The sequence below is a fragment of the Manacus vitellinus genome, unplaced genomic scaffold (genome assembly GCF_001715985.3).
Source record: "Manacus vitellinus isolate BGI_N305 unplaced genomic scaffold, ASM171598v3 scaffold_26_pilon, whole genome shotgun sequence".
NCBI classification, from domain to species: domain Eukaryota; kingdom Metazoa; phylum Chordata; class Aves; order Passeriformes; family Pipridae; genus Manacus; species Manacus vitellinus.
In genome coordinates, this window is record NW_021939960.1 from 1,194,583 (window position 1) to 1,219,666 (window position 25,084).

Here is a 25,084-nt window from a genome sequence, read left to right on the forward strand (position 1 = left end):
AGGCATTCTCCACCATAAATATCCAATTCAGAACTAAGTCCAAATCTTCACTCTCTGGATCTCCTAAAGGTACTGGAAACTTACTTAAAACATTGAAGTTTCTTACCTTTTGTTTACATCACACTGAAGAAAACACAAGTTGTGGCAAAACATGATTATCCACAGAAGTGTTTTGGTTTTTTTGTTTGGTCCTCTGGCTTCCATCTGCAATTCCTGTGAGAATTCTAACACAAAAAAAGCCCTTAGAAAACTTTTATCTGAAAATGCTGTATTCTTGCTTTTATACAGGAAGATTTTCATTTCTTTTTGACTGTGTGGACTGAGGCTACGCTCACATCTTTGTGCATTTCTTTGGTTACCTTAGTGATGTCTGAACTCTGCATTTTAATGTATTCAGAATTTCTGGGAACGTTCCAGGCGTTGATGCACCAAAAGAAAATAAAAATCTGAAAACAAGTGGGGAGCAGTCCTCTGTCATCTGGAAATCCATCTAGGTAGAGCAGTGGCCATAGGTCACCGAGTCCTTTGATGGCAGCCACCACAGCACCAGGAGAACCTTCTGGAGCAACACTGTTTCGGGAACATTTGAAATACTCTTGGATGAGTTAAGGAAAAGTAACTGAGTGAGGCTGGGAAGGGAGCAAGTTGTGGGATTAGCTGCTGCCTCAGATGGTGTGAGTGAAACATTAGTTCTTTTCCCCTCTCTTTGGATGGTTGAGTGGGTTTGAGTTCTAGCAATGCCTCAAGTGTTGTGTAGGGATCAGTTACTTAGACCAGTATTTGTCTTCAAAAGTTTGGAGCAGCTCACCCCTGATTACAGGGAAAAATCTCCTGGAATTCTGGCATCTTTGTTCCTCTGACCACTGAAACAGTTTTTATGAGTTGTTAGCTTCAACTTTCTAGGTATGGTGCTTTTTTCTTGGATAGTTAGGATTTTATAAGCCTGTTACAGAGTAAAGGGCATATTCCTGTGTAAAAGCACTGTAAACCCTTTCAGAATCCCCAAATAACCTGGAATTAAATCTGCAGTAATGGAGAGTGAGTTCTTCTACCTGAGTGAAATACTTCCCACAAATCAACTACAGCATCAACTTCACAGGTAGCTGAAAAATACAAACTAAACTCGTTTGTTTTGTCAGACTGTTCTTTGAGGTTACTTGCCAAAATGTGAGCTAAGTGTTTTTAAAAAGAAAGTGTAATAGTTATTTGTATATATAATCTTGGAAGGTATAACCTTGTAAGCTACTTTCTAGTGTCTGAAATTGTCAGAAATTTGTAAAGTGGAATATCAGTGTTTCACAAGATGGTTTTAATGCCTACTTTGCCTTGGTTCTGTCTGAATTCAGTGTATTCAACTCTGAAATAGTTCTGAATTGGTGATAACTTACAGGGTGCAGAGGCAACTTTTGATCTCAGTGTTGGAAGGTGAGGTTGGTGAAGGAGTGAGAAACATGATGATGAGGTAGCAATTTCTGTAGAAACAAGCATTACATTTTCTTAGGTTAAAAATGATACATTTATTGGAAAAGTTCTATTTTCATTACAATTCCATTCCCTCCCTGATAACAAGTTTCTGTTCAGCTGTGGTGAAAGCCTGGTGTGGCCAGGTACTGGATGTGCTGGGGATAACCCTTAACAGCAGTGTCTGCTACAGCTTCCAGGTGTTTGTTCCCAGTAAGGGTGGGGCTGACTGATTCCTTACCTTTTGTGTTTGTTAGGCAGTGCAGCTTTTCCTGCCTCTGCCGTTTGCAGTCCTGGGAAGGAGCACTCACAGGATCCTGTTGAACCTCTGTTCTTTCTCCCTGAGTTCCTGGCTGCAGAGCCAGGTGTTGCTGGGGTGGTTTTGCTCCTCAAAGCCTGGCTGTGCCTGCACTGGGGGTGTGTGTTCTGCACAGTGGGTGGCACTGGGACATCGGGCAGGTGCCCAACCGAGCTGGGCTTCACTCTCAGCGCTTGGTTCCTGGAGAGCCTGGGTGCCTTTTGGATTCCCAGAGGGTCCGTGAGGGCTGAATGGCTTTTCCATTTGATTGGGAGTCTGTGGGAGGGTCATGGTGGTTCCCAGTGAGAGGTGCTTCCAGCCCTTCCCCAGGCCCCTGCAGCCTGTGCGGGTGTGACCGAGCGGCCGCTTTGCTGGGTTGGGCACGTGGGCTCTGCCCTGAGCAGGTCTGGACTATGGACACTGCAGTTCTCTGGTCTGGTGCGCAGATGTGCACAGCTCAAGTCTGCTCCTAACTGGAGCAGATTCCAAACCCTTATTGTCTGAGGCAGTAGGATGTGAGCTCAAGTCCCCACAGGTTTTGGTGGATAAGGGCTGAATTGTGTCCTGGAGGTGTTTGCAGAGGAGCTGTCCCAGGCCAAGCACCGCAGGCTGTGAGTCCTGCTGGGAGCTGGGCAGTGTCTGACCTGTGTCTGAGCTTCTCAGGGACTCGGCCCTAAATAGAGAAAGCAAACTGTGCTGTCCTTGTCAGGGACTTCTCTCCTTGGGAAAGAAAATTCCTGGGGATTGCATAGTGCTCCTCTCTGCATCGTCTGACTGGAAACCACTCTCACCTAAGTGCTCTGAAACCCGCCTCCCTAAAACCAGGCGATGGCAGGTATGGGAAGGGTAGTGCCTTGCTGTAAAAGCAAACTGCTTGGAGACAGTTTTTGAAAGGAATGCCAGACTTCCTTTCCAGCATGATCTGAAACATCCTGATGTTCCTGACTTCAAAATAACAACTTTCGGTGGCGTCTTCTTGAAACATGTGGGTTAGAAACTGTAAGTTCAGTTACTTGGAAAGGAGAATTCACTTTTTTTATTACACTGCCAGACTTTGTTATAGTCTTTCCCAGGAAATTATTATTGTTGTGTTATGTTTGAAAATTTTCAGTGTTTCTAGTGATGCTTGTGGGAATGAAACTTAGTGATTATAGAGTTATTACCCTGGAGTCTTATTCTAAATACTCTTCCTCTTTGTATTAGGATTTCTTGGATTTCCTTTAGGCAGATTTCCTAATACCACACTCATAGTTATAATGCACCCAGTGTGTAGCTGCTGCAAATTTCATAGTCCAATATAGGATTTGTTTTGACTATAATCTACATATGTGTTTTCTGGACTGATGAGATCTGAACTATTTTTGCTCTCTAGTAAAAACAAAGTTATCCAGGTGGTAATATGATAAGTCTGACATGTTTATGATTTTTTTTCCAAAATAAAAATATTCCAGATGGTAGATTTGTTACTGTATCTGTTGTTTCCCAGTAGCTTCTTACCTCTTATCTAATAAATAATTAAATCTTTCTACCCATGAATGTATTAATCTAGGGTCCCCTCACAGGCTTTTTTTGTCAGTAACTAGCTAAAAACTTCCCTCTGACTCACTGCTGCTCCTCTCACATTTGGAAGTCCATTCACAGGTTCAGAATTTGAAGCTCACAGAGCACTAGTGGAGTTGTGTTGCCACTAATAGCTCCCTGGTGGTAGCTGGAGCAGTGATTTCTCCTTTTCACCTATCAATTATGAAAGAATGAACCTCTGCTTGCTGCCCTAATCAAATCTGTAGGTGACCAGTATGTGTGCATGTGCCAGTGCCTTTGTGTGTAAAATGGATTTACTTGGCTGTAAAATGTATTTTTAACAAATAAATTGATACGTGGCTCGTAAGTGGATATGGGCAGCTGACCTGTTCGTGTCTATTTAGGTTCCACTGGCTGAGCATGAAGATAATGTTGCATCCATGTGTAAGAGAAATCTAATACTAATTTGTCAGTGGAGGAAGGGTCTGTCACAGCCCTGCACACGGACTGGGGTGCCCCTGGCGCTCTGAGGGGGTTTTCCTACATGGCCATAGATGCCCCTGAGCACTTCCAACACTTGTTTATAGTGCTGCAAGGCCAAGTGACTCTAAATTGATGCTTGAACTGTGACTGAGGCATGTCCTGACTTAAATAGAAGTAACCTTCAGAATACATGTAGCTGACACAGTTTATGATCTCTTGCACCTTTACTTTTCCCAGCCAGAGCCACTGCAGCATTTCCTGCTGCACACCAGCTCATTCCCCTCAGAAGTGGCTCAGCATACTTGGTATCCAGGGGAAAACTCTTATGATTATAGCTAAAGGATGCATGCTCTAAAATAGTTGTTTTGTAAAGACTGCATTTATTGCTTGCCCTCCAAGTGGAAAAGTTCAGCTTCGAATGGAAGAATGCATGAAATGTCATTTGTCCATGGAAACTTATACACTTTGTTCAGAGTATAAGCAGTGGCTATGCGTGTAGGTAACTGGATTTGCTTTGTAAGTGGATTCAGTGGTGAGGAAAAGACATAGACAGTAATGAACAAGCATAAATAAAGCTTCTATACTACTCTTTTATAAATGCAAGGGGTGTTAAGCTTACACGACAGGGTGTATAGATGGAACTGCTGTTAAAACTGGATGTGTGAGTGACTTACTGCAGACAAAATGGGAGCAGTGGATGGTGGAACACTTCTCCTTTTGCTGATGGAGGAATAATTTCAGTAGATTGTTAGAGAATGCTAAATATTTGGCATAATCTTTTTTTCATCTTTATGTTTTAGGTCAGCAATTTGTCTTCCCCACACGGAGTTTGTCTGCGTTCAAAGCTGTTTCCCTACAGTAATCTGCTCTGGTTGGAAGTGAACATGTCTCAAGTTCAGATTCAGAATCCTTCTGCTGCCCTTGCAGGGAGCCAAATATTGAATAAAACCCCAGCTCTTTCACAGCCTTTGAGTATTCCTTCTACTACCAGTTCTTTGCCCTCTGAAAATGCAGGCAGACCTATCCAAAACTCTGCTTTGCCCTCTGCTTCAGTTACATCCACCAATGCAGCTGCAGGTAAGAATAACTGTCAATAACTGTATATATTCTTAGTGTTTATAGTCTCTCTATGTAGGCATATGTGTGTATATACACACACATATATATATGCCTATATAATATATAGAGTATATAGGCATATATATATACACTATATATATATAGTATATAGGCACAATATACTTCTGATGTCTTACACCTACACATACTTTAAAAATAATATTTATCCAACTGCAGTAGCTTGTTATTCTCTCTCCCTATAGAATGAAATCTGTTTGAGACAGGTAGAAGCATACTTTTCCACCAAGTTCTAATAATTAGTTGATAAGTTTGTAATAGTAAAGAATATTTTAAATTGCATGACGTTTAATTCTTGACACATTGCTATCCATCTTTTTTACCAATAGCTTGTTTTAAATGTAAAAAGGTTTGTTTGAAATAGTTTGTTTAGTTCTATTATTTCTAGTTCCTTTATGACCAGTTTAATGATAAATATTTTATGCTGACAAAATACAGTAGAGCAAATAAAAGGTAATAAATAAAAAATAGCTAATAGGGCAAAATAGGATTAGGAAAAAGAAATTAACTGACCTTTTGAAATTATTCAAGGCAAATGACCCTGATAGGTACTTAGAAGATTTGCTCCTTGAAATGTACCACATAAGATACCGTCTGAATGTGGGAATTCTAACTCCCTACTTCTGGCTTGTGTTAGAATGTTGAATTTAATGATGCTCCTTTTAGGCATCAGCATTGCTTGGAAATTCTGAAGGTCAGGAGATTGTTACCACTTTGACCAGTGATCAGAGCTGGCTATTCCAGCAGATCCTTGCTGGGAAGTGGTGTATTGCAGGCAACTAGATGCTAAGCCATGAGATTTCTTTTTTTTAATTGAAATCGATAGTAGAGTTCACAGTTACCTGTTCATTTATCCGATTTTATGTAATCTTTCAGCTCCTTCAAACATGGCAAACCCCAAAGAGAAAACCCCCATGTGTCTTGTGAATGAGTTAGCCCGTTTCAACAAGATTCAGCCCGAGTATAAGCTTTTGAGTGAGCAAGGTCCAGCTCACTCCAAGGTAAATCTTCATACGGGTTTCCTGTTGCTGCCACTCGTACTCTTTCACTTCCACGAGTGGAAAGGCCAAGTGTGTGCTCTTGGTGCAAGGTAATCCAGAGTCATGGAGAGGAATGGGAAGCCCCTGGAGTACTGACAGTAGGGCAGTGTGGAGCTGTTACTGGGGGACTGAACAGCTGGTTTCCCAAAGTGTCCCTTGAGCTCCAAGGTGCGAAGGAGGCAAGCTGGCATGTACAAAAAATAACAGTCAGAGCATCTGTTCGATTGTGTTTTCATTCTGATTGGAATTAATTAAGTAAATTACCAGGGAGACCTTGGCTTGCCGTTTGTCTGATTAATTTGTCAAAATTTCGGGCGATGTATATCCTGCCTAATCCCACATACTTTGCTTGTAATCAAATAGACTTGTGTTCACCTGTGAGCATGTAGAAGCTTTTATGCTTCAATGTGAACTTAACTGTCTTCAGACTGCTGAAAAATACCTTTAAAAAACCCTTCAGAGTATTAAAGCAGGAGTGGAGTTACGTGGCACACAGAATGGTAGCTTCCAGGCTGCTGTTCAGCGGTGTGGGCACAGCAGCTCTCCCGGGGCTGTCACCTCTCCACATGTGGTGCTTGGGGTTTTTAGCCTGTCTGATCTCATGCAGGAGAGTTGCCAGCTACAGTTGGTGTGAAATTCTTAGTTCAGTCATCAGGGAAATCCTGTTGGTGCCCAACGTGTTGGAAATCTGGAGATGACATGGGAGTTAAGGAGAGCTTGAATTACCGTATTCTCAACTTGTGCATCCACTGAAAGGCTCATTGTTTTGGGTGAGAGGGTCTCATAAATTGTGTGAATTCTGAAGCAGCTCCTAACAAAGTTCCTGTCTCTGGTTTTGAGGTGTTTACAGTGCAGCTGACTCTTGGGGACCAGCACTGGGAAGCTGAAGGAACTAGTATTAAAAAAGCGCAACACGCAGCAGCTGCCAAAGCTTTGGAAGGGACAAAATTCCCCAAGCCTACGGCTCGTCCCTCCCGTAGTGAAGGCAAGAATCCAGGTACATGCCACAACAAACTGCTTTAAAAAAAAGTGTGCATAGGGAGAATACACCTTTCTGCTTTTGGTATGTATTAAAGTTGCATCAGGATGAATAAAAACTGTGATTCTGCCTATTTAACAATGGCAGTTGCCAGGTCTTGTGAGAACTTCATCTTGATTTAGTCTATTGTTGTTGTAGGTGACATGGTAAATATCATCACAGAAGCAAATTAAATGTGCAGTTTTTTCCATCAAATCATTCAGGATTGAAAAACCTGCTGCTTGACTTACTGTTTTGTATTGTAACACTTAGGGAAATCCTGGAAAAGATGTTTATCCTAATCCTAAAAAAAACCCACTAATTAAAAAAAGAAGGAAAAAAACCCTCATATGAGGAATTTTGGTCATAGCAAAGAATAATCTTTTGTGTGGGCAGATGAATGTGTTACATAATTCTGAAGAATAATTCAAAAGCTGGACAATAAATATTTTTTGGAAATGTTTAATTTAAAAAAAAAAATAATGTGGGAGATTGGATCAGAACATTGGAATTTGCTTAATTTGTACTTCTTTAAAGATAAATATATATTGATTTGGATGAAAGCATCTAAGTTGTAGTTTGTTATGTTTAGTGAATTTCTTATGTTACTAAGGTTGCTCCTAAGACCTGTTTAAGATGTCAAATTCTGTAATACTGTCTTCACATCTCGGTTGCACGTGAGTGTAACTCAGTCCCTGCAGTCCAGAGCCTGGGACAGCATCCGTGTGTTCAGCTGTGTTTGCTATCACCTAAATTCCTTCTTTAGAAAGACTTTGTACAGTCAGCAGTGAAAATACTGAAACTAGCAGTAACTTATTTTGTCTGTGCACCTGTTCCATAATTTAGTTTTGTTTTGGCAATTGCCTTACACCAACCTCCTTGTACAGCAGTACACACTGATTTCTGAGCCAGAAAGACAGACAGAATGACACTTACTGACTCCTTTCTCCAGTGAGAATGGACAGGGAGTCAGTTCTTCATCCCCATGATACTGAGAGAAATATTTTAGCTCTCAGTGGCAATTTACCTGCCTTTTGCCAAGGCCAGTTGCAATTTCAAAGTGAGGAGTCATAGAAACCATTCTTAGGTCATTGAGTACAGAGAAATATTTGATTCTCAGTAAACAAGAGACACAGAAGGAATGTAGCATATCTGGTAATTTAAAAGGACTTTTTGTAGAAGAGGAGCTTCTTTTCTGCAGACCACATTGTTAGATATGCTGTGAACATAAGTAAATTAGCAACTTTAGAAATTTAAAGCAAAATAAAAAAAAAAAACCAAAAAACCAAAACAAAATAAAACCAAAACAAGGCCCCAGCAAATGCACTTTTTTGTAACAGGATTTGTCACAAATGCTGATTTAGTGTACATCAGATAGACTTATTCTCTTTGTGTTCATTAGCAGTTCTGTTTGGAATTCAGTCATTTCGGATATTGCGTGTGGCGAAACTTAAGCTCATTTTTCCGTGCTGTGAGACAGCATAAGAGCTTAGGTTGTCTCTGTTCCTTGGGACAGCTGGCCAACCCTTCCTGTTCCTTTTCCTTCAGACAGTGTAACCCCCACAGTGGAGTTGAATGCCCTGTGCATGAAGCTGGGGAAGAAGCCCATGTACAAGCCCATCGATCCGTACACGGGGATGAGATCCACCTACAACTACACCATGCGGGGTGGCACCTACCCCCCACGGTACGTGCACGGGGTTGGGAGCCTCCTGCCCTGGAACCCCTGCTCTCACCTCCCCAGGCTCTGGTGTTGCCTCCTAAGACTGGCTGTGTCACCCTCAGAGGGACGCTCAGCTGAAGCAGAGCCAGCTTATGAGGCCAGAGGGTTGGAGAAGGACACCCACTAATGTCTGTAATTTGTCTTATTTCCAGTGGTTTATTGTATTGCAAGGGAGCTGGGCCAAATGTTGAAGTGTTTTTGAGGGCACTCAGGCATAGCCAGCTTCACTAAGCAAATACCTAAATATTTCTTGCATTCCCTTTCTGTGCAAAAGCAAAAGTGAAGAAAACAATTTGATGTTCTTTCTGAAACTATTTAAATTAAAGCTTCAGTTTAAAGAATTTTATATGGGCATAGAAACGTAGAATTCAAAACTGACTGGCCTGGCAAGTCTATAAAAATGCAGTTATGTTGTCTTGGTGTTGTACTTGGTCAGAAATGTATTCCTATTGTAAAACAAGGAATGTTGATATTTCCTTCAAAGATTTCTCCCTAAATTCGTTTAGACTCCAAATCAAGATGTGGCTTTTTAATGCTAATGCTTCAGTGCCAAGTAATGGTTACTGGTATCCAGGAGATTCACCCACATCTAACATAGGTGTCTGTTTACTTTTTAGACCAAACCTTCTTATTTACCTCTCCCTTTGCAGGTACTTTTACCCTTTTCCTGTCGGGCCCTTACTTTATCAAGTGGAGCTTTCAATTGGAGGGCAGCAGTTTCATGGGAAAGGAAGAACAAGACAAGCTGCTAAACATGATGCAGCTGCTAAAGCACTGAAAGTTCTGCAGAATGAGCCCTTGCCTGAGAAACCAGAGGTGGGAATTAGTCTTAGTGTTTTAAGCATAAATGGCTAAGATAAACTGAGATATTATTGTAGAATTTTTTCCTTATTGAGAGGAAGAGGACAGTTGGGAAATTTAATTCTGTGCAGTAGTGGGGTACCTTTTTATGTCAACACTGATTTAAAGCATAAATTTCTATGGAACTAGAGTTTTCCCAGATGAAGCTTTGTTAATTCTTTTACTGTCATATTTTTTCACAGCAATGCTCTAGACCTCTGTCAGATATGAGCACTGGAAGCATAGATAGGAATTAATATCTAACCAGGTACAGATCATGCACAAACTTCTGAAGATGTGTATAAATGGGCAACATAAAAATCAGACATGGATTTTACTTCCTGGGCAAAATTCCTACATGATTTTGGAAAGAACCACGGGAGTTCTAGAAGAGCAGGAAGTTCATGGAAGTAGTAAACTCATACACACATTTTGATATGAATATAGGAACTCGATTTGTATCCCTTCATATATTTATGGCTGCCCAGCACTTTGCATTCCAATACCCTGTTATTGCTTTTTTTTGGTGTTTTTTTGTTAAGTGGCTTTAGGCAGCAGGTCTCACTGTGGGCACAGGAGTCACTCAGCTCCTGGGCTGGCTGAGAGCCTGCACAGCTCCCTGTGTGTTGGCTGCCTTGGCCAAAGACAGAACTAGTAACTTGCAATGTGGGGAGTGGGAGAACTTGCTGAACATGGAGTCTGGCTGTGTGCTGAGAAAGAAGGAAAATGAAGAATTGGGCAAGAAGGTAACAAGGGGTCTCAGACTGAGAAAATAAAAATAGCTGGAAGCTACCAGGAATGGCAGAGCAAGAGGCTTGAGGACATGTGGTGTGAAGCCAAGGGACTCGGAGTTAACTCCGAGGGTGTGTGTGAGAGAGAGCATTGCCAGGTAATTGGGCAAAAGCACTGGCTCAGGAAGAGGCCTGGGAGGTACTGGGGGAGGTGGTTTGGGTAAGGGAACGCAGTTTATTGAATGATGGAGGCCATTAGGGATTACAGATGCTGTTGGGGAGAAGGGAGTGGTGCTGGGAACGGGAACTGAGAGAGTGGGGGTGAGCTCTGCACTGGAATCTGAACTGGGATAGGCAGAGTGTGGGCAGGGGCCAGCTGGGCTTTGTGCAGGAGAGGCCAAGGCAGAGGAGGATGTGCCCCTTCAATGCAGGGAACCCCAAATTCCAGAGTTATTGTTGTTCTGTGCCAGTGGTGCAGAACATTCTCTCTTTGCACCCACCCTGTAAAAGACAACCTGCTCTCATCAGCTGTTTTGCCCTTCAGGGAGCCCAGGTCTGTGCCAGACCCAGGGAGCAGCTCTGCAGGAAGTCATGGGCTCACATGTCACTGGATTGTTTTCTGTTCCCTGTTTTAGAAATGCTTCTGTGCAGGTGACTTTCTGGAAATGTATAGAGTTGTGTTTAAAAGGTGGGTAATGTGAGGTCTTCAGAACAAGCTCTGCCCCTGTTTTCCATGACCACATCCCCTGTTCTGTGGGATGTCTTGTTTGGCATGAGGGCTGTGAATCCAGGGGTAAAGGGAGATTGCAAGAAGGGAGAATTATTTTCTTAATAAAACAGGACCTGAATGGTGTCTGAACCCTGAGAAACCTGCATTTGTGATTTTGTTTTTCAATTTATGTTTGATTTAGTCTGCAAAAGGAACAGTAGGAAATGCAGCTTAGGGAGAGGAGAGCAGGCCTTGGAACAGGGGGTGCTGGTTTATAACAAGCACTCGGATAAATCAGGTTTTCATTTAAAGTTTGGTACTTAAATTCATTAATACTTGTGGCTTTCAGATATTGTAGTTTTAGAAATGTCTGAGGGAATTGTTTCTGTATCAGCATTTTGTACTAGACAAGATGAAGGTAAAATAAGGAAGGTTTTGGTGCTAAGTGAGCCCTGTTCATTCCTGCATCCAGTGAGAAAAGCATCTGGAAGGATACAGGAGTGTGAGGTCATGAGAGATGCTATTAAAATGCCTGTATACAAGGGAGGCAAATTAGGGTTTCACAAGCAGATATAATCCTGATACTTCCTACCAATCATTTGATGTTGCCAGTAATTATCTTTTTAAATGTAGTTATTTCTGTGTGTTCTGTTTGTGTGTGTGTTTGTGTAAACAGAATATTCTGAAGTTTGAACTCTTGTGTTTTGAGGGTGGGTAATTTTGTACATTTTTTTTATTATTATTTTTCAACACAAATGTTTGTTTTTATGCGATTTTACTCTTGTATTTTTAAATTAGAAAATATTCAGTGATTAATAACAGTTGGGCTTAATGATCTCAAAGGTCTTTTCCAACCTAAACAGTCCTGTGATTCTAAGAAGATATCATTGAATAAAATGATTAGACTTTAAGGGTAAGAATGACCATTTCCCACACCTTCTTGGGCTGCAAATGTAGAAGCAAGTGGCAGGAAAAAAGTGTAATAATATTAGCCTTCAGCTGGACCAAGCCCCAGACTCAGGCTGGGGCTGTGGTTGATCAGGGCAGTTCTGCTCAGCACCTTCCCAGGGGTGCAGCATTGGCTCACAGGGAGTCTTGAGGAAGGGCACATGGAAGGAGTTCTGGAAGGGGTCAAATCCCTCCTAACGGAGTATAGTATTTGTGTAACTGGCTTGGGATGTTTTAATATGGCTTTTGTTTCCTTTTGTGACTGGTTTTCACTTGTTAGAGATGGGTTTGAACAATGTGATGAGAGCTAGGAGTGGTAAATGCTAGTATTTGAGGTCTTGTCCTGATTTAGAGGCACAGATTCCTTGGAGAGTTTAGTCTATGCACACATGCAAACTACTTCAAAAGCAAACCTGAGCCATCATCTGCCTGGAGATGTGCAAGGAAAGGGAGAGAGCATGTGTGTATGATTAGTTTTGATTTATAAAATAAACTGATCCAGAACTGAACTAGAGGCAAAATAACCAGTAAAATAGCTAAAGACTGTTAATTGTTATTTTACTGTTAATTTACTCTTTTTAGATAAAGGTATTGAAGAAAAGAACCTGTGTTTTGCACTGTGCATAGGCTTGGAATATGTCAAGAACATACAGCATAATAGAACAAATAATTCTGTTCTATTTATTTGTATTCTCTTGAGAGACTGTTAAATGGCAAAATTTAATCCAATAAAGAGAAGTCTGGGTCATCGTAGTAAAGAAAAATGTTGGGATTTGAAAAACTAAAATATACATAAAACTACAAGAACTGGAAAAATATTTGTAATTGAAGTCGTTGTGCCCATGTTTGTCAGTGAGGGCAGTGACAGACTCCCCCTGGAACCCCCAGGGTGGAGTGAACATGGCCTTAGGGGGTTCAGATATTCCTTCTGCTGCTATTCCTGCTGAACTTACCAGTTGCATTTGAAATCAAGGCTTTGACTTGTGTGTTCAGTCTGGGCTTTGCCAGTTCTGCCTCATACTGGGAAGGGTGAGGGGCTGGGGGGATGCTGCAGGGGCTGCTGTCCCCTGTGGGCTCTGTGTTCAGAGCTGCCCCTGCCCTGTGACACCTCCACACACAGCCTGGGACTGCTGTGGCTCTGGGATCACACCTGTCAGGGGCTGCTCTTGTAGGAGGACATTGTGCTCTGAGTGCTCTCCTGCCACTCCAACCTGACATACAAGGTCAGCCCATGAGAACAGTGTGAAATCTGCTGGGACAGTGGGACAAGTGAAAACCTTAGATTAATTTTACTATTTTGGTTTTTTGTCTGAGATGGGAAGAGGCTGTTTTAAGGGCTGGGATAAAAAATCCTTCATGTTTTAAACCGACTCATTAATAGCAGCCATAGGGGATGCTTGCTGCCATCAAACTGGTTTTAATCCAGAGAGCTCTCTAGCTCAGCTCTTCTGCTGCTTCTCCAATAATGTATTGAAATCATTTTTATTACCTGATTGCATAACTATTATTGTGGCATGATATAATTGGTGAAATTGTTGCTGTTCATCTTTATCATAATCTTTCCAATAGCACTGCTGGACACTTAGTCCTAAAATTTCTCTGTTGCTGTTGCCTCTTAGTTCATGTTGATCCCAGCATCAGTGAAGATGTTTTTGAAATCACAATCAAAGTTTTACCTGGAGATACGTAGAAGTGCCTGTGGTAAAAGCTTCACTGGCACTGCTAGAGATGGACACCATTTGATTTAGGGCAAGTTCCTGGTAGGATGTTCTTCAGATGAGAAAAAAGCTGTAGGTGAAGCACTTACAAGGGAGCATGTGATAAGACAGGACTGTGCCAGGGGCTGGTCACCCATCCCTCATTCACATTGGTCCCACTCTCAGATCTTTATTTTTCCTGCCCTTTCTCTTACCTGATACTGTCTTAGTGCTTTTGTTGCAAATGTCCAATCAGTATATGAAAACTGTATTTCATAAAGGTACTTCCATTTGGAAATCAGTTCATTTAACACTTCAATTTGGTTTTTTATAAACACATTTTTAAACCTATTGGCCCTTATTCCATTTGTTCTTTCCTGTAACGAGCACATGAAAATATGAAGGTTTGCAAGCTTTTACACATACACCTTAATGAGCTTCTTAAGTTTCAGTTCTGTAGTATGTGGGCTGCATTTCTCCACATTCACATAACATGGCAGTAAAGGTTAGAGTACTTAAAATTTGGAGAGTTCAGTAAAGTGGTTGAATGGATAAAATTCAATTTAATAGGATCTTTATTTTAAATAGAGTATGCTTCTTTTAGGTTAACGGAAAAGAACCAGATGATGAAAATCTCAATAAATCTGAAATAAGCCAAGTTTTTGAGATTGCACTTAAAAGGAACTTGCCTGTGAATTTTGAGGTATGTTTATTTTACAAGCTCTAGATTTGTTTTTATTAGAGTATTAAGGGTACACATTAAGTTGAGTCTCTCCTAGATAAACCCAAACAACTGACTTTTAACGTGTCTTGTTAGTTGTGAATACACTTTTACCTTTGATAGACACCCTGATTGTCTCAGAGTTTATATGGCAAAGGGAAGAAAAAGGAAAATCCACCTGTTCACAAATTCATGCCCTAAAATCATCACATGAGTGAACAGCCATGCTGTGGTTGTCTGTGCAATCTTTTTTCCAAGCTTTTTGAAAAATCAGTTTTACAGTGAAGAACCAAAACATAACCCCCCATTAATGGTTAGAACATGGAAGTGCAGAATCAAGGCAAAAGAGTAGAGCTCACTCTGAAAGACAAGGATGGAAGTATTTGCTTAACTAAGCACTGATCTGGACCACCCTTGAGGTGCAGAATCTCACAAGTAGGTTTCTTTTCTTGCCATGGGGTGACCTCATGTGCATCTGACTTTCCTTTCCCTTTGGCCTGGCTGCTTGCTGCCTCTTTGCCCCTCCTTGATCATTTCAGTTATCTTAAATCAGGAGCTTCCACAGGAGCATCTCTGTTTCACTAAAATATTAATTTATTGTGCTGCTTTCCTGAGCTGGCAGAGTAACGTTTAAGTCAACTATCTGAATTATTATAGTAAGAAAATGCAGTTATGTGTAACTGAATTGCTTCTGAAACCATTGTATGAAATTTTACATGAAACTTTCAATTATTGCAGATTAGCCTGAGCATCACTGGTAAAAATACACTGTGGGTGGAAGCTCTGAATTAATTCTTACTTTTTGACTATATGGATATTTTGAAGTATGATGTGATGTGAATGGAGTTAAAAGACTAAATCTGTAGTGGGCAGCTGTCTCTTAGATGTCTCGAGAATTTTTCAGAACTCCAGAGTTCAGAGATCAGAATTTCTGAACTAAAATGCTGGATGCTAAGGAATTGCTTTCTCTGTAATGTTTTATTACTGTACCATGATATATTTAATGAGGTGATGTTACCTATGGGGAAGTACACACTGATAAAATAGAACAGTCATATTTCAATACTGAAAAAGTAAATCAGTAAATTAAGTAAAATGGGTTAATGACTTACATGTAAATACTGTTTACTGCTTGCTGCATCTGATCTTTTAAAAGTATGTGCTTATTTGGGTGGGATGATGTTATTAGAGTGAGTATGATTTACTTTTTGGATTGTATGAGAATCTAAAATCTCTTTATCCGTAGTTCTTGAGAGAAGTTTGCTATAACCAATGTGCCCTACCATTTTTAATAAGTGTTTATCACGCTTTCACTCAGTTTTTCCCTCTGAAACAGGTGACCAAGGAAAGTGGTCCTCCCCATATGAAGAGTTTTGTAACCAAGGTGTCAGTTGGAGAATTCATGGGTGAAGGTGAAGGAAAGAGCAAGAAGATCTCAAAGAAAAATGCTGCAATAGCAGTCCTAGAAGAACTGAAAAAATTGCCACCCCTTCCTACGGTTGAGAAAATGAAGCCACGAATCAAAAAGAAAACAAAATCAATAGTGAAGGTAAGAGACAAAAGGTTGGAAATTTGACTGTGCAAATAGTCATCAGGGGAGAGGCTTTTCTGAGTCAATTATAAACTCTCTTGAGCTGCTCAGTCTTTGCCAGCACAAATGAACTGGTACTTTGTTCCCACTCTAACGGGGTTCTGACACCACTCTCATAGCATTTATCAGTAAATTCAGGATGAAGGAGAAACCTTATACAGGAATGACTGGCACATAAAAATCAAGCTCTGACTTTCAAGCCTCAGACTTTACAGCTTCGGATTTTGCTTGATTTTGCTCGTGCAAATTCTCTGCAAGCCTGCCCCTCCTAATATAGCAGGATTAGAACTTGTAAAGCTATTAGCAGGGGTAGGTTACATGTGGTCAAGTGTGACAGCAGAGCCAAATAAATTGAGTATTTCCCTTTGGCTGTGACACTGTTTCATTAAGCAGCTTTTATTTCAGTATTTTTAAATTCCAGAGATGAGTGAATTCAGTGGCACACTGCATTTTGTCTATTGAACCAAACAGTCACAAATTTTGGCTTATTTCCTAAACATTGTTCTACGTAGCTGCAAACAAGTCCAGAATATGGTCAAGGAATGAATCCCATTAGCAGACTTGCCCAGATACAGCAGGCCAAGAAGGAGAAGGAGCCTGAGTACATGCTGATCACAGAACGTGGGCTGCCCCGGCGCAGGGAGTTCGTGATGCAGGTTGGTGTGTTCACTGCACAGATTTGGTGCCTGGCTGGGATCTCTTTGGTTTTTTCTTATGGTAATCAGGTTGTCATGATGACAGAGAGATTTAACAGGATTACAGCCAGATTTCCATGACATGATTTAACAAAATATCTAATGAATTATATTCACGGGAGATAAAGGTTCAGGAAAAGTAATCTGAGTCAGGTTTAAGAACAAAATTGCATAGGGCACCAGAAGTCTATGTTGTAACTACCTGATGTTTTAATTAACAGGAACATTAATATTCTGTTAAGAGATACTGAGCTGCTTATTTTTTGTAAAATAGGATTCATTAACACTAACCTGGGTACCCAAGGTGAGATGATGAAATACAGCTGTTTGTGTGCTTTGTTTGGGTATTTTGTGCTTGAAGGCCAATGACATTGATAATAAATCACAACTTCTTTAGAACAATGATCCACTAGAATGATTTTGTGACTCCAGGCCTGCCAGAGACACAGATCACTTGTAAGGGAATTCCTTCACTACTGCTTAGGAATTGATTTGGTTTTTCTTCCTCTTCTGCCCAGGTGAAAGTTGGTGTACACACAGCTGAAGGAATGGGCACAAACAAAAAGGTTGCTAAACGCAATGCAGCTGAAAATATGTTGGAAATCTTAGGTTTTAAAGTCCCTCAACCTCAACCTCCAAAACCAGCATTAAAGACAGAAGAGAAGGTGAGTCTTGAGGAGCCAATGGCTCCTTAATGCTGCAGCAAAGGCTGGGCTGATAAGGGTGGGAAATTCGTGCTCTCTGCCCTAGCCAGGAAACAGTTGTGTTGAGGGGACTGTTCTCTGACAAATAGTGTGCTTTGGACACGTTAAGTGTTTGGTTTTTCAAGTAAATCAAAGTGATCAGAAGGCTAAAGGAATGCATTTCTGCTTTATGGAATGGCTCAGAACCTGTGATAATTGATGTGTTGGTGTTAGAAACTTGCAGACCTGAGGGTTTCAGGATTCTGGTAGCAATAATTTTATACAGCCTTGTCACCAGTTGCAGTGGGAAGTTTGTTACAGGTCTCTCTGGTGGGTCCCTGAGCAGGGAAGGAGCCTTGTGCTCTGCTGGGGATTCAGCAGATGTTACCAGGGAGTTCAGACAGCGCATCTGGGGTTAGTTTTCTCCTTTTCATGTATGTGCTCATATGTGTCCAGTGTGCTCTCCTCAGCAGTACCAATAACTAACAGCAGTTTAACTGGCTTTATTCTGGTATCTGTTTCTGAGTATGAGTGTTCCTAATACCACTTCTCTGGACTGTGGATAGTTTTAGTCCTTCAGTGAATAAGAATCACTGAACTTTTCTCGGTAGTGATGTAATAATTGAGATTTTTGAATAATAATTTCTTCAGTAAAATTTTGGCTGGTCAGATCACCTGCATCTTGAAAACTTTAAAACTTGGGGGTGGTGGTGTGAATTTTAAAGGGATACTGTGAGTTTGAGTTCTTTTCCTTTTATTTTTAAGACCCCAGTGAAGAAACCAGGTGATGGAAGAAAAGTCACCTTCTTTGAGCCGGGCTCTGAAGAGACTCCAGCCAGTGAGTAACCTGGGTGAAAGCAGCATGGCCCTGGTGGGGGGCTCAGATCTGTTCCCCGTGTCCCCAGCAGTGCCACTGAGCACTCTGGGACGAGCAGGGCTGTGCAGCTGCTGCCTTGCAAACTAAATGGAGCCCTTGGGAAGGTTCTGTTCAAAGTCCAAAGAGTTTATTCCTCCCGAGGCCCTTTTTCTTGGGATAGAGAAAGGGTGTCAGCACTAACTGGAACTGGTCATCCTAAACAGAGGTGGAGCGAGAAGGAATGGCCTTGTCCAGAACCACCTCTGTCTGTGCCTGGTCTCTGATGACAGAGCAGGGGCTGTGCCTGCACTTGTTTCAGGCAGTGGATGGTTATAGGGGTCACACCCAGGTGACAGGCTGGAACTAAAACACCCCAAACCTGGCCACCCGTGTCCAGGCATTGCTTTCTGGAATGTCAGCTGGTGGGAGGACTCGGTGTGGGAAGTCTGTCTATCACCACAGGTTTCTGTTCTGGAGAGCATGTTTCAGGTGCTTTATGTGTTTAAGTATAACTGCTGCTTAAATTATAAATAGCTGAGATTGACTTGGACTTTAGTAATATTTTACTGCACCCAGAAGATCTTGAGTAAACTTCCTGACTTCCTATTCAGATTTTGTTGTCCCTGCTTTCTTCCATCTACACATTTTTGGTTTTCATGCTTAGACTTGAAACAGCTCAGTCCTGCAGAACTTCATTTGTCTGCTCTGCCATAAGTGACTCCTCAGTTTATTTCAGTAGCCCTGTCTTCTCCACCTTTTTTGAGCACACCTGCAATTTTCCCCCACAGCTCTGTATGAGTTCCCTTTGGAAAGCTGTTCTTATCCCTCTTTAATCTATCTTATGCCATAATGTCAGTAAATTGCTATCAATTGGCTGTGGCTGGATGTTTGCTGTAAACAGTCAAGTCTTGCCTCTTCACACTGTGCTAATGTTCCATTTTACCTTTCCTCCCTGCTTGTTCACACAATACATAGTTTAACCTTTGTGGACTATCTGCCACTCTCTTTACATTATTTAACAGTGGCTCTGGCCATTCTGTGGTTTCATTATTTGCTCCTACAGTTTTAAATGATGAAATAAAAAATTCTGAAAGCAAAAGATCGATCTAGAATGTGGTTGCAGCTGTCGGAGGTGTCTGTGGGCTTGACTGACCTGGAGAAACTGCTCCTGGAGGTAAAGGGGCTCCTTTGGCAGGAGCAGGTGTTGCCCAGAGTCAGTAACTCAGTAACTGTGTCTCAGTGATGCTGAAGCCTTGATTGGGCTCACCAAGTTTGTTGATAGTTTGAAAGAGACTTGAAACAAATTATTTTTTCCCAAGTGGCTCTTGCTGCCTGTGCGGGCGGGAGGGCTCCCAGACAGCGGCTCTGCAGTGAGCACCTCTCCCCTCGCAGGTAATAAAGAAGATGAGTTTCGGATGCCTTATCTCAGCCATCAGCAGCTTCCTGCTGGAATTCTTCCCATGGTCCCTGAGGTTGCCCAGGCTGTAGGAGCCAACCAAGGACACCACACCAAAGAGTTCAGCCGGGCAGCTCCCAACCCTGCCAAGGCGACGGTGACGGCGATGATCGCCCGGGAGCTGCTCTACGGGGGCACCTCTCCCACTGCCGAGACCATATTGAAGAGCAGCAACTCCTCAGGCCACGTCCCCCACGGACCCCTGACCAGGCCCTCCGAGCAGCTGGACTATCTCTCCAACGTTCAAGGAATCCAGGTAAATGTTCAGCTCTGTGAGATTTCTGCCGGAGCTCTCCAAGCTGGCCCAACCTGTTTGTTCTAAAGCTTTTTAGTTCTGACGGTGACTGATGTGTTCTGAGGCTGCTTGTTCCGCTGAAATTCATGTAAAAGTTTTACTTTACCTGTGACATGTACTGAACTTTACAGCTTTTTTATTTAGTTTTCAAATGTGCGTTTCTGGGCCACCCTCAGCCCTGATTCAGTGCTACTCTGAGGTCTTGGAAGAACAAAATCAAAGTGCATTTTCTGAAAATTGTCCCAGTGTAGGAACACAGTGGGCACCTGAACTTGGCTGATCTGAAATCAGGTTCTTTCACTAATCTTTCATACACTAACATTTGCTGTAGGCTGTGCATTTTCCTATGTTTGGTGCTCGGTGGATTAAAAAGCATAATATAGAAATTTGAAATGCAGATAGCAGTATTCAGAATAAAGGTCATTATTAAGTAGCCACTTTCATTCAAGAGGCTTGCAGAGCTCCTGTGAGTACTTAAAAACATTTTAAGTGAAATTAAACTTCAGTGAGAGTGGTTCTGACTGACAGAATGATGAGGACAAAGGCTCAGCTTCATATATGGGCAAATAATCTGTAGCAATTGTGATACACTTCCTGTACTTGGTTAACTGAAAAGAATTAAATCCTTCTCTTTTCTTCAGGTTGAATATAAAGACTTTCCAAAAAATAACAAGAACGAGTTTGTATCTCTTATAAACTGTTCCTCTCAGCCACCACTGATCAGCCATGGGATTGGAAAGGATGTGGAGTCTTGCCATGACATGGTATGATGAACATTGCTGAAATGCTGCTCTTGGACCTTCCCTGAGGGAAGACCAAGGCTTATATAACTGCTGGGAGCAAGGACTTGGATGCTGTACAGCTCCCTGGCTAATTCTTGTCTAGTATTTCACAGGTTGCTGAAATAATGATTAATAATATCAGAATCTAAATAATCTAATCTGCCCAACGTGTGCTCAAAAAGCACATTTGGTCTACAAAAAGCACATTTGCTTCATCTTGATATTATTTGCATGAGCACATGATGGTAAATGTACAAAAAGGAACTTATAAAACATAAGAGCATCTCCAGCTTATTTTCCTATTATATCAGAATGGGCTGATGTTTCACTGGGAACTGTGATAGTTGGGTTCACGTTCCCAGACTTCCTGCTGGAGTGGAATCCCAAGTGGAAGAAATGCAGTTCAGCAGTGGATAGCAGGAGACACTCTAAATCTGTTCAGCTCCCTTTATAAATAAGATCCTTTGTTAACAGTGGCTGCAATATTTCTTTGTGAAAGAATGAGCCTGCCAGACTGAAAGCTGCAGGGGACTTTGGCTATAAAAGACTTCAGGTGGAGCTGACAGGATGTTCCCAGTCTGCTCCCATTTGGAGGGACTGTTCTTGTTCTTCTGGACTCCAGAGGTGACCCCAGTGCAGCCTGAAGGAATCGTTTCCAATATGTGAATACACTTAGGAAACCCGAGTTTACTCATTTTTGTACTAAAAACTGTTGCCGTACTTTTCTATTTTATATAATTTGATTGTTTGATCTTTGTCACTTATATTTTCATGCTCATTCTATGTCCTGCTGTGCAGAGCTCCTGTCAGACCGAGCACAGGGGTTAGGGCAGGAGGGAGAAGAGGAAAGGGCAGCTGGTTTGGATCTTAAATCATGAGCCCCTTCCTCTGGTCAGGGTTCATCTGTCACTGAGGCACCTGCCAGAGTCAGGGACATGCTGGAAAACTGCACCTGAAATTGGTCTGAATGAAGTTGAAAAAAAATGTCAAAGGAGGGGACTGACCTTGGCCTGGGCCATGTCACACTGGCCCTGTTAAAGAGTCATGTGTGCCTACCTGTGCTGTATTTTTGAGTCTTGTGTAACTTGCTTTCTTTTTTGGCAGGGGACTTTTTGGTTCTGTGTATTTTTCTGTCCTTTCTCTTAAGCTCTGCACAGTTTGAGCAGTTACTAGTTTAGTGCCTTTTTTCTTGCTGTTCCTAGTCCTGTGTGTTAATTTTCCCCCACTGCTGAAACAAGTGCTGTGGGAATCCCCCAGTCACAGCACCATCCCACTGGTTAATGAAGCAAGATGAAATTCTACCCCATTGCATTTTCCACCATAAATATGCATCTTAAAAAATATATCACCAAAATTAGAACATTTGGTTGGTTGAAGTGAGTGCTTTCACTAAATTACTGAACTGGCCTGAGGCTGAATTGATGAGTGCTCTCTCTTCTCTTTAGGCTGCACTGAATATTTTAAAGTTGCTGTCTGAGTTGGACCAACAAACCACAGAGATGCCAAGGACAGGAAATGGACCAATGTCTGTGTGAGTGGGACCCACTGACTTCCCTTGCACTGATGCAAGTTAACCCTGTGAGGGTCTGTAGGCAAATAACATGTGAGGGGTTTTCTTGACCAGAAAAGTTAAAATGCTGGGGGCTGTTGGCCCTCCAGCAGGACCAGGAGGGTTGGATGATCAAGATTGGCATTTTTCATGTGACAGGAGTGAGTGGGTGTGAAGTGTGGTGGCTGTGACCCCAACAGTGGGTGACACGTGACAGGTGTGACCCCAGCAGTGGGTGACCCCAGCAGTGGGTGACCCCAGCCCAGGGTGACAGCTCTGACCCCTGGCAGTTCTGGCCTCCCTCTGCTGAGCTGCCCTTTCCCATTTCTCTATCAGGAGTGTGGCTGTGTAGTGGCACTCAGCGTTCGGGGTTTGAGCTGCTCCTCTCCCTCTTCCTCTCTCTCACACTCCTGTGTCTCACATGGAAAGGGATGTGCAGGGCTCAAAGCTCATTTCCAGCAGAAACATGGAGGGGTGGTAAATTAGTCCCTTGAATGGGTTGGGGGGAGAGAAAGTTGAGTCTCTCATTGAGATGATAAGCTCTCAAATTAACAGTGGTGGGATTCCCAAAGCACCAACTGATTGTTATATGCACCCCAAATTCTTTGTATCTGATTTAAAGCATCTTATTCATGGAAACAGTGTTTTGTCTCCTAAGTAACAGGTGTTTTCTCATTTTAGATGTGTGAAACAAGAAATGGAAAGTGACCCTCTCCTCAAACCGGCGAGCGCAAACCCTTTGGGACAAACACTGGACAGCACTGCCTGAAACAGGCTCTTGACTGAACCCAAACCTGAAAGCACCAGAGAAAATCAAATGCTTCCTCTTAATGTAACCTAACTGTTAGAGTGCTACAGTCTCTACAACCTACTGTAGTGTCTAAATCATAACTGTTGCTTTTTCTTCAAACAGTGATACATTTTTAGTTTCATTATGTTGTTTTGATTGAAATGACACTATAAATTTTTCATTTAAAAGTTTCTTAATTGTATCTAGGACAATAGCACAGTTTAGAAACTTTGTCTTCTGAGACTGACATGTTACCTGTGAACTAACTTGGGAAGATCATATCCATGTATGTGGTTATTTTGGTTTTATTGGAATAGCAGCGTTTCACTGGAAACAGGCTGTGTCCCACCATTTTAAAAAGTCCCATATTTTCGCAAACCAACCTTAATTATCCAATGGTTGAGTTAATTAAAACACTTTAGGAATTTTAAACTTGGTTTGATCATTTTTGGTTTAATTTCTAGTTTTCTTGAGTGTGGGGTAGGGGAACTCGAATGCAACGTGACTTTCAGTGATCTCTGAGCTGTGTTTTAGGGGACTGTGCGTTGGTGGCTCACAGCTCCTACAGTACAGGATATGATCTCAATGTAGTGCATATAAAAACCGCAGATTGATTTTCCTTGAGTGCTTTATACTGTTTAATTACATCTCCATGTAGGGCTGAAAAAAATTACCTATGTTTATATATAACTGTGTTGCTTTTGATGTTGTGTTCCTGCGCACGGAGGGTGCGCGATGAGGTTTGCCTTGGTCCAGGTACAGCACGATAGCCGCGCGAGTTCAGTACTGCTTCCGTTCATTGTTTACGCTGGAATTTTTTCTCCCCATGGAATGTAAGTAAAAACGTAGTGTTTGTCACAAATAAATGGTAATACTAAATTTTTTTTTTTTTTTGGGTTAATTTATTCTTGTGATGCCACCGCAGGGGCTGCTTCTTTTGATAGATTTGTAATGCTTGTGCTCTAGTCCAGGCAGTGTGTGAAGCTGTGGAGTAACTTGTGGTGGGTCCCTGCTCGTGCCGTGCAGGGTGTGCAGACCTGGCAGGGAAGGGAATGCGAAGTGACGTGGCTACGGTTTGTTATTTGTGCCACAGTGTGTTAGTGCAGCTTTGTTAATGGGAGCTTAAACTGGAGTTTTAAGTGAAACTTAAAAGTCAGCTTAGACGAGGACCCTGGCACGGCCAGTGGGTGGGACTGCTTCAAGTCTCTGCTTTGAAGTTTCCTTGTTTGCTTGGAGTCCCAGCCTTGCCTTGCCTTGTGACTGGGGGGCAGTGCTGCAAACCAGACCTGACACGTGTCCGTGTCTCCTTCGGTGTGTCCTTACCTGCGACCTGTAGCTGTTCCTGCGCTGTGCAGCGCCCGCAGGGACTCAGCGCCCGCAGGGACTCAGCGCCCGCAGGGACTCAGCGCCCGCAGGGACTGTGCCACAGAGAGCAGCTCCTGCAGGCGCTGTCTTAGAGCTACGTGTCTTGGCCGTTGTATTTGCATCATCCAAGGCAATCGGGCCACAGGAACTGCAGACCAGATTGCATTGAATCACGTTGGGTTTGATCATGATGAGCAAAAAAAAAAATAAAGTTTTTTTTGGTTTTATTTTTTTTTATTTTTACATTTGTAGAACTAAAATGCTGTACATTTAAAAATTAAAAGAAACTTGCTAGGCTGAGGCTTTGTATTGCAAATTCTTCCAACTGAGAAAGTCCTTACCAAACAATTCCTATTGGAAAGGGAGCATGCTGACAGCGGTGGGAATGCTCTCCCCACCTGCACCTGCTGCTGCTGAGGAGTTTTCTCCTTGGATGGGACTATAGCCTGTTATTGTCCCTGGATCCACAGAAACACTTGTTACAGAATATTAAAATACATTCCCAGAACTTGTTGTTGCTGTTGTTTTGGTTTAGGATATAGACAACTGACCCTTCTTTTGGACAAATCACACCTGAAAGGACTCTGGAGTCAGCAGGGTTGTTATTCTTAATTCCCCAGTCAAAGTTTAGTAACATATGCAACAGAATTAAATGGAGCTGTACTTGGCAACTATTCTGTTACCTAAGGATCAAA

The 25,084-nt window shown here is 42.1% G+C and overlaps 1 protein-coding gene across 5 annotated transcripts; it reads left to right on the top strand.

The window, feature by feature from the left end:
- Positions 1–23,907, top strand: STAU1 (staufen double-stranded RNA binding protein 1). 5 transcript variants are annotated; one of them, XM_018073960.1, is made up of 15 exons: positions 1–69; positions 4,564–4,840; positions 5,777–5,901; positions 6,781–6,937; positions 8,507–8,645; positions 9,332–9,497; positions 14,211–14,309; positions 15,646–15,876; positions 16,431–16,574; positions 17,132–17,278; positions 18,062–18,134; positions 19,545–19,864; positions 20,545–20,667; positions 22,131–22,216; positions 22,916–23,907. In XM_018073960.1, the coding sequence occupies exons 2-15, from the start codon at positions 4,648–4,650 to the stop codon at positions 23,001–23,003; spliced, it is 2,091 nt and encodes a 696-aa protein (XP_017929449.1). In that variant the 5' UTR covers positions 1–69; positions 4,564–4,647; the 3' UTR covers positions 23,004–23,907. The 5 variants fall into 5 exon arrangements, with proteins under 5 accessions (XP_017929449.1, XP_008919918.1, XP_017929450.1 ...); XM_008921670.2 differs by having other exon boundaries at positions 15,664–15,876; XM_018073961.2 differs by having other exon boundaries at positions 22,930–23,066.
- Positions 23,908–25,084: the final 1,177 nt, after the last annotated feature.

What these genes read in the sequence shown, in the direction of transcription:
- STAU1 (XM_018073960.1), top strand. Translation starts at nt 4,648, where the DNA reads ATGTCTCAAGTTCAGATTCAGAATCCTTCTGCTGCCCTTGCAGGGAGC. An exon ending in CCTTGCCTGAGAAACCAGAG is followed by an intron (nt 9,498 to 14,210) that starts GTGGGAATTAGT and finishes TGCTTCTTTTAG; the next exon opens with GTTAACGGAAAAGAACCAGA. An exon ending in GGAAATGGACCAATGTCTGT is followed by an intron (nt 22,217 to 22,915) that starts GTGAGTGGGACC and finishes TTCTCATTTTAG; the next exon opens with ATGTGTGAAACAAGAAATGG.